Raw genomic sequence first — 13,820 nt, 5'->3', positions numbered from 1 at the left:
AGGACTTTCTGAAGTGATTTATAACACTAGACGTGTTTGCACACATCTTAATAATATTAGTTTTTGATCTTAAAGGTGTGTGTGTTTCGTAGTTTCTCGTGGATTTGCTTCGTCTTCGTGTCACTTTGTGATGTTAAATGTTATAAAACTGAAACTCTATTGTGCAATTTTAAAAAAAAGAAATATTTCTGGAAGGCAACAGTTGCACTTTTCTTTTTTCGTCGTTTTGATTTTGTAGAAATGTATGTATATGTATGTGTATATACAGGACTGTCTCAGAAAATTAGAATATTGTGATAAAGTTCTTTATTTTCTGTAATGCAATTAAAAAAACAAAAATGTCATGCATTCTGGATTCATTACAAATCAACTGAAATATTGCAAGCCTTTTATTCTTTTAATATTGCTGATTATGGCTTACAGCTTAAGAAAACTCAAATATCCTATCTCATAAAATTTTAATATTTCCTCAGACCAAGTAAAAAAAAAGATTTATAACAGCCGAGTGTTTGTCTAAGGCTCAGGAAACACCTGCAGGTGTTTCGAGTTAATTAGACAATTAAAGTGATTTGTTTAATACCCTACTAGTATACTTTTTCATGATATTCTAATATTTAGAGATAGGATATTTGAGTTTTCTTAAGCTGTAAGCCATAATCAGCAATAAATCAGAATAAAAGGCTTGCAATATTTCAGTTGATTTGTAATGAATCCAGAATGCATGACATTTTTGTTTTTTTAATTGCATTACAGAAAATAAAGAACTTCATCACAATATTCTAATTATCTGAGACAGTCCTGTATATATATATAGAAGAAAAAATTCCCTATATAAATTTTTCTTAGAATATTAAAAGAAAGTGTATGTATGTGCATATATATATATAATTTAAAGAAATATACATTTTATTTTTTTAAATAAAAATATATATATATACACCATGTTGAACTTTTATTTGCTCTACTAGTGTTTTAGGATCACTTTTTTTAAACTATTCTTTTGAAAATATTTATTTAGATTTTTACAAATTAACAAGACAAGTCTTTAAGGACACAATGCAGAGGGAAAGGAGAAGGAACAACAAAAAACAGGCTAAAATATATAATGCATCACCAGTCAGACATATTGGTTCTATAAAGTCAGTACCAGTGTTTTTAATCAAGTCTGCATCTTATTGATGATGATTTAATCAATTGATTGGACCAACTACTCTCAGGAGATGAGCCGTCTAATGATCTAGATCTCACACACACACACACACACACACACACACACACACACACAAGGCCGACAGCTGGGCCTGCAGCCCCCCAGAGAGGGAAAACGTCCTCTTGTGGGAGCGCTGATTGATTTTTTTTGTGGAAAGATACCACTATAGAAACTGTTCTCAACGTAATGTTTAACGTAGATAGTCCGTCTTTTCTCGGGAGATTTCTATTGTGATTTTAAATGTTTTTTTAATGAAAGTGAGGGTCATGTATACAACTCATACTTCCTCTTGTAATACTGCTGCTCTGAAACTAAAAAGCACATGAAGATTAAATATCCATATGGCACAGATATAATATATATTTTGTAATGTTATAATATATACACTACCGTTCAAAAGTTTGGGGTCACTTAGAAATGTCTTTATTCTTCAAAGAAAAACATTGTTTTTTCAATAAAGATAACATTAATCAAAAATACACACTATACATTGTTAATGTGGTAAATGACTATTCTAGGTGGAAGTGTCTGGTTTCTAATGAAATATCTCCATAGGTGTATAGAGGCCCATTTCCATCAACTATCACTCCAGTGTTCTAATGGTACATTGTGTTTGCTAATCGCCATAGAAGACTAATATCTGATTTGAAAACCATTGTGCAATTATGTTAGCACAGCTGAAAACAGTTATGCTGGTGATATAAGCTATACAACTGGCCTTCCTTTGAGCTTGAAGTTTGAAGAACTAAATTAATACTTCAAATATTAATATATATTAATATTTTTATATGTATATATCTTTATGTATAAAAATATATAGTTTTTAGATGTAAATAAATATATTTTTATATGCAAAAATATATACATATAAAAATATATATTTTTATATATATATATATACATATAAAAATATAATTTTATATATATTTTAAAATGTATAAATGATATTAAAATATATATATATAAAATGTTAAAATATGTTTTTTTATAATATTTTTGTGTGTGTAAATATGTATATGTTGTATATATGTATGTATGACATGACACCTGGAGTGAAAACCAACTGGGAAAGTGAAAACAAGTAATAGATAAGTGTGTGTGTGTGTGTGTGGTCTTGTTGCCAAAGTTACGGCGACCTCGGAAACTCCTTATCTCTGCAGTTTCTTTCATATCTTTCCACACAAAAAAACACCACCTTCCCTATTCAGTGTTTTTACAGAACAGTAATAAACACATGAGTCAGTGGTGGAAGAAGTGTTATGGTAAAAGTACTAATACCACATAGTATAAAAGTAAAATTAATCCTGTAATATCTGCTAAATGTACTAAAGCATTAGTATGTCTCACTATAAGTAAGTAAAAGTATTAATTTAGCAGCATAATGTTCCCCTTAAGTGTCTCACTGGTGTGTGTGTGTGTGTGTGCGCGTATGTATATGATGGGTTTCATTTGACTGCTGTAGATGTTTCCATTTGGTGTCATTTGACCTGCTTTCGCTCTACATCAGTGTTACACCACCACCACCTTTTAGTCTGGCAGGAGTCCAGCGCAGCAAAGCACGTGACTCATTAACTACATAATTGCTCCAGCAGCGTAAGTGTTTCTGGCGGGCCGGACACAAAAAAACGTCTAATTGCGACAGACGAGTTTTGTTTCCGGCTCTAAAAACATTCCTGACATATTTGTGTGTTGGGCCAGCTGACGTGGAGCTGTCATCAATCACACGGAATGTATTGAACACAAGCTGTGGCAAAAAAAGTTTATATATATATCAACTTTGTTATTTAAATATTAATTAAAACGTGTTATTAAAAAAAGATTTTATTTCAAGAAAGATTTATTAAACACATGTTATTTGAAAAATTATTTTATTCAAAACATGTTATTTTAAAACTTTTAAAAAACAAACATGTTATTTAAAAAATATTTAATTTAAAAAATGTTATTCAAAACATGTTATTTAAAAAAAGAAAGAAAGATATGTTTAAGTTCTTTAACTTCAAAGAGCTCGGGGTTCAGAGGGGTTTTAAAGGTGAAAATTAAGAGATGGAGACTCTTTTATTTATTTAATAAAACGGTCTGTTTTTCTGCGGCTTCAGTCGGGCGCACTGAGGTTTAAAGCCTCCGTCATGCTGTCATCACTTTAATTAGCGTGTCGTTCATTGTCTGGAGAGGACGCCGTTGGTCCGGCTCCAGAAGGTCAGCCCAGTGTGCTCGCTCGGCACAAAGCAAACACGGGAGCACTTAAAATGGGGAATTTCTCTCCCACAATGCCTCAGAGGACAACAGGAGGGGAAAAGCTTTTGGCCGTGACGGTCGAGTTGAATCTGGGGTCCTCGTTTTAAAGAAAGTATTTTTAGATAAACATATATTTTTCTCTTTTTTTTTTTTGCTCAGTCAAATTGGATTTCTTCACATTTACTGCAGTAGTTATTATAAAAGCTTATTTTATGCCATGTTCGATTAGTTTTTTAAAATTCAAAACATTTTATTTAAATTTTGATTAAAACATGTTATTTAATAAAATATATTTTTTAAACATGTAAGTAAAAAATGATTTTATTCAAAACATGTTATTTAAAAAAAAAAGATTTTCTTTTATTTCTTTTTTAAAATTTTCTTTTCTTTTGTTTTTACATGCACCAAATATTCAGGGTAAAATGTATATATATTTTTTAAACTAGGCGTGTTTCTCCTTCCGACCATCATTTTCATCTTTCTTTTGCACATGCTTCCTTCCAGCTGTTTGATTGGTTTATGTAAAAACTACTTTACCAAGTAGATTATGAAAAAAACTACGTTTGAAGTAATTACACCTGTAACCGCTGAGGGTGGTGTTCACCCGTCCATGGCTCCCTCCTCCGCCTTAGTGACTCCACTGGAGAGCAAAACAAACAAGAGGCTCCAGCCTGTCCTTGGTCAAGTGCAGCAGAGGTCATTGGGGGGGGGGGGGAGATAAAGAGAGGGAAACAGTGGAGGCTTCAAAGTGCTCTGAACTGGATTTGACAAGTCACTCATGGAGAGGAGGATGATGGGAAGAGAGTTCAAATGGCCTCGTTCCACACGTTGAGGAAAGCTCACATAAAAACTGGAGACCATTTAAGAAATTGTTATTATAGTAAAAGATGCCAAACCAGTTTTTCTAATTTGTTAAATGTAATATATCTGAATATTCTTTGGCATTAAATTTTTTTTTATTGGATAAAAGAAGAATTTTTTGAGGCTCTGGTTAAACATGTGTCTGCATGTTATTAACCCAAATGGATTAATCAATGAAATAAGAATAATCTTCACAGACTGTTGAGATGCATTAAAGCATTTTACAATTACTACATCCTTTTTTTTAAACTAAATTAAATTATTTTTTATAACAGCAACGCTTGTGTTCGAGTCTATTTCTCACTTTAATGCTGTTTTTTAAGTTTTTAATCCATGGAACGCAGTGCTTTCTGGAGCTGAGCCGTCGCTGTCCTCCAGGGGGCGCTGTGGAGAAGGGTTCTGTGAGTTCTTTGACTGGCACGGATAAATTGCACCTTTTTTTCTTTTCTTTCAATTAATTGTTTATTAGCTTAAACAAGCCCAATAAAGAAGCTGGGAGTCAGAAGTTGCCCAGAAGCAGCGGATTGGCTCCTTTTTATTATATTTTATATTTTTAATGCAGCCAGATGTCATAAATCTCAGAGTTCTGAGTCTTTATCTGGAGCTCCGGGCTGGAGAGCGGGAGCTGACGTCGGGGCGACCGTCACTAATGCTCTCGGTTCTCCTGGCTCAACCCGTTTGGGGGTGAGGGAGAAGATTCCTTCATTATTTCATAGTTTATTTGACAGTTTTTGATGCACATTTGTGTGTTAAATGGTATTAAAAGTCAAGTTTCTTCTGATGGATACTTCAGGCAGAGTTTTTTGGGGGGAAAGAACCGATATGAGCTGCATGGTAGCGATAGCTACGACGTCCCCAATGTCAACCGTGTGTTCTCAAAGACACGGTGATCATTTTATTAGAGTTGACCTTTGAACTCTTATGTCACTTAGCGGAACCCTGATGGTACACTGTCATATTTATATTGTTTATACTTCTGCCGCTAATAATTCCCATCAGCCTCTGCTGTGCTTTGTGTGGTCGGTGCTAATCAAACAAATAATGGCATCAATGAGCTAAACTATGATAATTTTACCCAGCGTTTACTTTTTAATTACAGCCTCGCGGAGCTGCTGGCGTGGCCGGCAGGCTCTCTGAGTTGCGTTATGTCCACCAGGGATCCTCTTTGCTTCCTCATGCACCGTCTAGAGCAGGATGTCTGTTTTGATTGGAAGTGTCCCCCCTCCCCCCTTGAGGTCGTCTGAACTCACGATGGGCGTCAGAAGGGGGAGACCAACGGTTTTGGACAGCGCCAGCTGGGAGTCGATGCCGAGGTGGCCGGGCAGGTGAGCGGCGTCCGGACCGTGGTCGTCGCAGCTAAAGCCTCAAAGGCATCTCTTAATGAGGGCCAGCAGCAGGGTTCCTACGGTCATGGAAAACCTGGAACAGGCCTGACATTTTTAAACTGTTAATTAAAGGCCTGGGAAAGACCTGGAGTGAAAAAATCCCCCAAAATGTTGGAAAAGTCCTGGAAATATTTTATATTCACATGTTCATTTACGCTGAGCTTTAAATAATTAATGTTTTTTAAATAAAGACACTCTAAATATAATCTGCCATACGCTCTTCTCATACTCTCAATTTTTCCGTGCTGCAAGTGAACGCACCTTAACTGAAAAGACAAATGTTTATTCTTTTAATCTAAACTATTGTCTCATTCATTTGAGTAATTTAAGGTTATTTACTGTATGCTTTGGAATTGTCATTGTTACTTTAAATACAACATTTTATGACTTTCATTTTATTTAAGGAAAGAAGGCAAGGAAGGAAAGGAGGCAACGAAGGAATGAAAGGAGGAAAGGAATGAGGCAAAGGAGGAAAGTAAGGTTGGAAGGAAAGGAGGCAAGGAAGGAATGAAAGGAAGGAGGAAAGTAAGGGAAGAAGGCAAGGAAGGAAGGAAAGAAGGAAGGAATGAATGAAAGGAACGTTGGGAAGGAAGGAAGGAAAGAAGCCAGGGCAAGGAAGGAAGGACCCTCCCCGCACCCTCTCTGTTCCTCCCTGCTCTCTAGCCACCCCCCCCCCCCCCCCACGCGCTCTCGCTCTGTCTCACCCCCCCCCCCCTCTCTCTATATGTTTATAATATCCATGTACAGGACTGTCTCAGAAAATTAGAATATTTTGATAAAGTTCTTTATTTTCTGTAATGCAATTAAAAAAACAAATGTCATGCATTCTGGATTCATTACAAATCAACTGAAATATTGCAAGCCTTTTATTTTTTTTTATATTGCTGATTATGGCTTACAGCTTAAGAAAACTCTAAAATCCTATCTCATAAAATTTTAATATTTCCTCAGACCAAGTAAAAAAAAGATTTATAACAGCTGAGTGTTTGTCAAGGCTCAGGAAACCCTTGCAGGTGTTTCGAGTTAATTAGACAATTCAAGTGATTTGTTTAATACCCTACTAGTATACTTTTTCATGATATTCTAATATTTAGAGATAGGATATTTGAGTTTTCTTAAGCTGTAAGCCATAATCAGCAATAAATCAGAATAAAAGGCTTGCAATATTTCAGTTGATTTGTAATGAATCCAGAATGCATGACATTTTTGTTTTTTTAATTGCATTACAGAAAATAAAGAACTTCATCACAATATTCTAATTTTCTGAGACAGTCCTGTATATAAATGCCTCTCGGTAGAAGTCTAAATGTCTTGTGATATTTTCTCGTTGTCCTCCTCGACTTTCCAGAGAAAGTCGTGCAAAAGGCTCCATGCGCTGTTGCGCAACACTGCCAATTAAAATGTAAAAAAATCCCAGTCCCCCCCCCCCTCCATTAACTGCTTTTTATTGGGGGGGAAACGAGCCGCTGAATATTCAGCGCGGCGGGTTTACGACTTTTACAACTTTCTCTCAACGCTTGAAGCTACAGAACCAGAGGGGTGTGCGTGTGTGTTGCGTTGTGTGTGCGTGTTTTAGCGTGTGTGTGTTGTGTTGTGTGTTTTTTTATTTCTTTTTCCACATAGGAAAAAGTGAAGTGTCGCACCACTTCCTGTGAAGTCGGTCACGTTTATCTAGGCAAACAAACGGGTCGAGACGCCCCGCGTGGCGTTCAGGGCCCGTTCGACAATAACAATGCTGGTGGTTTGACTTGTTTGGGGCCTTTTTTAAAGCAACTACTATAATTCCACTCCTCCTTTTTTATTGATCCTTAATCTCATCTCAAATGCGGCCTGTTGAAGTCTGAACTCATTCACCATCGTGTGGTTTAAAATAAGTTTTGTTTGACTTCTGACTCGCGAGAAGCATTTCTATTTCATTTGTGGTTGAAAAACAACCTCTTTCCACTCCTTGTTGTGGTCATGTGACCGCTCAGTGCACATTTTACATTCTGTGATAAATGGACAATAAAAATGTAACATTCATACTACAAATTACATTTAAATGTAGTTTAAGCAGGTAAAAGTGAGTTAGAAATTACTGTTCGCTAATTATAGTTGTCGAAACTAGTATTTATTTTAATTTGCTTAATAACTTCATTTGCTTGTTCAGTTTAGAGCTGCAACTATCAATTAAATGATCAATTAATCAGATTTCTTTCTTAATCATTTAGTGATTGGTTCTCAAATTTCCCGACTAACGGATCAATCACACCCCCACCGGGCCAAATAACCCAAACTTATAAACATCATGACACAATGATGTGAGAAGTGGTCGTTAATCATTTAAATAATAAATAAATGAATGAATAATAAATAAATAATAACTAAAAAATTAACAAAACATTTAGAACCACAAACTGTTATCAATTTATATATTTAATGTTTAATGGTCAGACACATTTTCTTTTATTGCCAACAGAATTGCAACTGATTTATCTCCTAAAAATGATGATATGTGACTTTTTGATTGCATCTGTCAATCACAGCAGATTTAATCTGCCTTTTACTCACTCACTCACCGTGAGGAGGAACCTCACCTGTGTCCCTGTAGTTGACGTGCACCTGCAGCTCGTCATATTTATGCATAACAGGAACCAAACGAGTCGCTCCGGTTTGTGTGTTTGTTCTTCTTCGTCCTCCGTCGTTCACGTCGAGCTCTCCTCGCTGGTCGGACGGTGAGTGTTTTACTTCTTAGTTTTGAACTAATTTGATTAATTTAGTAATTAATTAAGGCGTCAAAGATGACTTTTCTCTGAGCTGAGTTCTGCCATCGCCACTGTGACGCGTCTGTGATGCGGCAGCAATGAGCTGCTGCATGATAACTTTAAGCTTGTGTAGTAAAAAGTGTTTATACTTGGTTAAACTAATACTTGGTTAAATAACGTGATGCCTCCCTTAAAATGAGGTCATTTCAATGTGGATTTTAAAATGCGTAACCTGCTTATTGCCCTATAACACGGGGCCGATATTGACGGCGTCGTACTTCCTGTTCCGTAACATTTGGTGCATTTACAGAATTAACTTTTTAGTTTCACTCCTGATGTTTTAGAGCATTTTTTTCATGGATCTCGTCTCTGAATTCAGATTCACCTAAAATACGTTTAGGTGAAATTAAAAAAAAAGGCCAATTAGTCCAGGAAGTGCTGTCCATGGGCGATGTCGCAGTGTAGGAGTTCTGGCTCCCGATGGACCTGATTAACGAGTCTTTTATTTTGAAAAAATAAATAAAATCCTCTGGCATCGTCCCAGGTGTCCTCGGCTCAGATTTGTGTGATTGTGGCTCCTGTTTACGCTCAAAGGGGCCCTCACGTCGGCCTCGCTAATGCTCTTCAGGAGTTGAAGGTGGGGCCAGAGGGGTCGGGGCCTCTGGGGGCCCAGAGGGGTCGGGGGCCTCGAGGCCTTAGCTCTCCTTCACCTGGAGGCCCTGCTCGGGGTCGGCTATCCCCTAAACAGCCGAACTCCCTCTTATAGAACACGGATCGTTTGTCTGTCATTCGAGGAAGTCGTCTAATCTTAGCGGTGTCCCCCCCCCCCCCCCAGGCTGGGTTTAGATGTGTTCACGGGACTCGGTCACTGTGTGCTACCTGCGAGCTGTGGGAGGACGTTAGCATGAGAGACACAGGTAAGAAGCTGAGGGTTAAGCTTTAACAGTCTTCAATGTCACTAAACAAGCCTCGAGTCCTAACGCGGTGCATTCAAGGACCTTTTGTTTTATTTGTTTGAGGATTTTTCAGAATTGTGTATTTTGCATTGAAAGCAGGAGGTGAGACACTTCTTTACAGACGGATGTTGTTGTTATTCAACGGTTGCTCCGTCGTTGGTGGAAGTAACAGGACGCTCGGCAGATTTTAATAAAAACAACTTCCTGTTTCAGGTGTGGAGAGCAAAATAATGCTGAAATACATAATTTACTCAGTGGTTAGGGGGGATTTAATAGAGACGCGGCTTAATGATCATAAATGTTTAACAAAATTACAATATATAACCAAGATTCAAAATATTCTTTTCCAAATAAAATATTTGCTTTGAACTAAACTAAGAATTAAATCTCTTTTTTTTGTTGCTCTTATGAGATGAAGAAACGACGCTCTGCACACGTCACTGATGGAGGCATCTGGAAATCTTTTTATATTATATAAAATAAATAAATATAAACTAATATAAAATATAAATATATTAAAGAATTCTTAATAATATAAATACAAATATTAATATATTTTTTTCTTCTAAAATATCGCTCTTTGTAATGTCAGTGTTTTTCAAAAGAAAAAAGTATTCATGAACCATGTTGAACCTCCTTCGATAATGCAACCTTTCAAAGGCATTTGGTGCTTTTATTTATTTACGTGTGGTTTATTTGCAGCGTTAAAGTAGCCGGAGGAGGCGGGACCAATGGACTAAATAGATTTCAGTCTATTTGGATGCTGCTGTGTGTGTCTGTGTGTGTGTCTTTGTCGTCTCTGTATCGGATCTTTAAACGTTTCTCAGGGTGACTGACAGTTTGGATTTAGCCGCCGTGGCGCGATGACGTCGGCGCTTTATTTGGCTGCATCCTGTAAACAAGGACTTGCATGTGCTGCTGAGTGAGGACTCAGGGTTTAGTTTTTTACAGACAGCTTGTACAATGAATTAACTCATATTCTAATGTGTACCTGGTTGCAATAATTCACTAGCTAGACCTAGTTAAACTAATACAGGCTTCAGGGCCGCAACACAAAGAAAAATAACTATAAATATGATGCCCAATTGAGGGGCCTGGATGCCCGTAAGTCAAGAATGGCTCTTTTGTCTGCGGCTCATGGTGTATCCATTGATGATGATGAAGACCAGGCTAGTGCACACTAGTCCTCCTATGTTTACCTAATGAGAAGCTTTTCGTGGGCTTCAGCTTTCACGGACAAAAGGTTTTTATGTCATAGGACACAAAATAAATGTTGGGCGGAGACGCCGCGTGCCCTCTGGAGCGGTGGAACATCACCAAGTACATTTACTAGAGTTTTTACTGCCCTACATTCAGTCGACGGCTTTGGTTACCGATCACTGGACTGAACACGTAGTTTAAAGATTAAACCTGCAGGGGTTTCAACCTCCTTGACGTAAGAAAACCAAAATAAACCAGCTATTTGTTGTTCCATATCACCTTTTGTCTGTATTAAACTACAGGAGCTACATGTATATTACAGGGTTCATACCGGCATGTAAAACCTGGAAGTCATGGAATTTTAAATATTTTTTTATTTCCAGGCCTGGAAAAGTCATTGGAAAAAATGTAAATCCCAAAAGTTTTGGAATGTTTTATATTCATACGTTCATTTACGCAGTTTGATTAAAAGTATAAACATTTATATATGTATTCTTTTAATCAAACTATTGTCTCATTCATGTCATTTACGGTTTATTAATTACTTATGTATACACCGAGATTTCACAAAATGTTTGGTCATGGAAATTTGGTTTAACGTCATGGAAAAGTCCTGGAAAGGTTATTAAAAACTCGCGGAAAAGTGATTGAAAAGTCACTTAAAAATGGTAGAAAAGTCTTTTTAAAGTGATTGAAAAAGTCGTGAAAAAATTGTGGAAAGTCGGGGAAACGTCCTGGGAAAGTTGAGAAGTGGTGGATTTCATTGGGGTGAAGGTGTTGAACCTGGTATTAAGTATTCAAACAACCATGAGCAGCTACCACGTTAATTAAATTCAGTTTATTTGTATAGCCCATTTTCACAAATTACAAATTACATGCTTTACAATCTGTACACATAGACATCCCAGAACCTCACATCGGATCAGGAAAAACTCCCAAACAACCCTTCACGGGGGAAAAAGGGAAGAAACCTTCAGGAGAGCAACAGAGGAGGATCCCTCTCCAGGAAGGACCGGTGCAATAGATGTAATGTGTACAGAAGAAATCATTATACACAAATTAAAACACAGTAACAACACAATCAATGAATATGACAGTGTATGAATAGTTGGTAGTTGGCATATTCCATTATCCAGACCTCGATGATCCATCAGGCAGATGGAGGTAGAGAGGAGTGGGCGGAGTCTCAACAGGGCCATGGCATAGCTGGTAGTAGGCATATTCCATGATCCAAAGAAATTCATCCATAAGGAGAGAAAAGAGGAGAGAGGTGCTCAGTGCATCCTAAACGTCCCCCGGCAGCTATAAGCCTACAGCAGCATATCAAGGGGCTGGACCAGGTGAACCTGATTCAGCCCTAACTATAAGCTCTGTCAAAGAGGAAAGTCTTCAGTCTACTCTACATGAGGTGACTGTGTCTGCCTCCCGGACTGAAGGTGGAAGCTGGTTCCATAAAAGAGGAGCTTGATAACTAAAGGCTCTGGCTCCCATTCTACTTTTTAAGACTCCAGGAACTACAAGTAGCCCCGCATTTATTGAGCACAGCTCTCTAGTGGGGCAATATGGTACTACAAGCTCCTTAAGATATGATGGTGCATCACCAATCAAGGCTTTGTAGGTTAAGAGAAGAATTTTAAAAGTGATTCTTGATTTTACAAGATGTGCCTGATTTTTGAAATATTACGTAGATGAAAGAATGCAGTCCTTGAGATTTGCTTTACGTGGGAGTTAAAGGACAAGTCCCGATCAAAGATAACTCAGAGATTCTTTACAGTGGTGTTGGATGCCAGGGCAATGCCATGTACAGAAACCACAGCACCAGATAATTGATCTCTGAGGTGCTCAGGGCCGAGTAAAATTACTTCAGTTTTGTCTGAGTTTAACATCAAGAAGTTGTTTTTATGTCTTTAAGACATGCTTGAATTTTACTGAGCTGGTTGGACTCCTCTTGTTTGATCGATAGATATAATTGAGTATCATCTGCATAACAATGAAACAAAATACGTTAACATGTCAGGAAACCATAGGTCGTGTGAGCGACATTGGATTCATGACCATTTATTTAGCGAGCTGCTTGAACTCATCTCCCGTCTGCATCGGCCTTACGTTCCCTGTGAGTAACTCCCTGTGTGTGTGTGTGTAGTCCGCAGGCTGCATGGTAACCTGGACTTGATGCATGGCCTTTGCATGACCGCAGGAGGTCTTGTGGGACTGCAGCCATGGCTCAAACCATGCAAGTGAATGGCAACGCCCCAGGTAAACATCCCCCTTTTTACTCATTGAGTGTTGATCACGTTGTATTCTTTGTGATACTCTTATTTTAACTGTTTGCATGTCAAGTTATTTTGTCGTGTTGTGGGAGGGTAACATGTATTCCCCCCCAGCAGACTGTGACTGGTTAATAATATATTTTGATCCCTCGCTGCCCTTTTTTGAACGTGTGCTCGTCCTTACTAAAATATAACGGAGCTGGATGAGGACACAAAGGGGGCTCAGTGTCAGGGGGTCGGGTTGCAGGCGAGTATATTTAACCAATGAGCTGCGGCATCACGTCTCCGTCTCTCAAAGGGACAGATTTACTTTTTTCTCCCAATTTCTAATTATGAAAAATAAGATTTCAGGGACTTTTCTTTAGGCATCAAAATATGAGTTAACATGGAATGATATGGTTCAACTTAATTAAGTAGTGCACAGACATTTACATGTATGGGATCATTCAGTTAATTGAATACATTTAAACTGTTTTTATTTAACTGTAGTCGGCAATTAATCACAATGTGCAAATTAAAGCTCATTATATATTTCAATATATATATATATTTCAATATGTTTTATGTGCATATATATGATGTATCTAAATAAAAAAAAAGAAATATATATTTTTATATAGATATATTATAAAATGTGTGTATATATATTCAAAAAATATCTATATATTTAGAAATATAATTTTTATATATATATAAAAAATATATATTTTTCTATATAAAAAATATATTTATTTATTCTATATATAAAAAATACATTCTTTTCTATATATTTTTTTATATTTTGTTCACAACTTTTTCGTGAACATCTCACATATTTGCAGGAATTTTGAATTAGCTGCCAGTAGACACAAAGTGAGACGTATTCGCTCCTCGTTGGTTCCAGTAGCAAAACAATATGAGGAGAAGATTTTCACGCTTCAGTGTGAACTAAATGCTGACACACACACACACACACA

At 37.1% G+C, this 13,820-nt stretch overlaps 1 protein-coding gene across 3 annotated transcripts in view; it reads left to right on the top strand.

The window, feature by feature from the left end:
- kank1a (KN motif and ankyrin repeat domains 1a) overlaps window positions 1-13,820 on the top strand; it is a 47,001-nt gene that overhangs the window by 14,945 nt on the left and 18,236 nt on the right. The window contains exon 2 of one of the 3 annotated variants that reach the window (XM_056418118.1): window positions 12,745-12,850. The exons of 1 other annotated variant lie outside the window; for it this stretch is intronic. In XM_056418118.1, the coding sequence (XP_056274093.1) occupies window positions 12,814-12,850 (37 nt within the window). In that variant the 5' untranslated portion in view covers window positions 12,745-12,813. Of the gene's footprint in view, window positions 1-12,737; window positions 12,851-13,820 lie in introns of all 3 variants that reach the window. One more of the 3 variants, XM_056418117.1, reaches the window with a different exon arrangement.

Source organism: Pseudoliparis swirei, chromosome 7 (genome assembly GCF_029220125.1).
Source record: "Pseudoliparis swirei isolate HS2019 ecotype Mariana Trench chromosome 7, NWPU_hadal_v1, whole genome shotgun sequence".
Taxonomy (NCBI): domain Eukaryota; kingdom Metazoa; phylum Chordata; class Actinopteri; order Perciformes; family Liparidae; genus Pseudoliparis; species Pseudoliparis swirei.
Note: the sequence above shows the minus strand (reverse complement) of the source record. Positions and strands in the feature narration are given on the sequence as shown.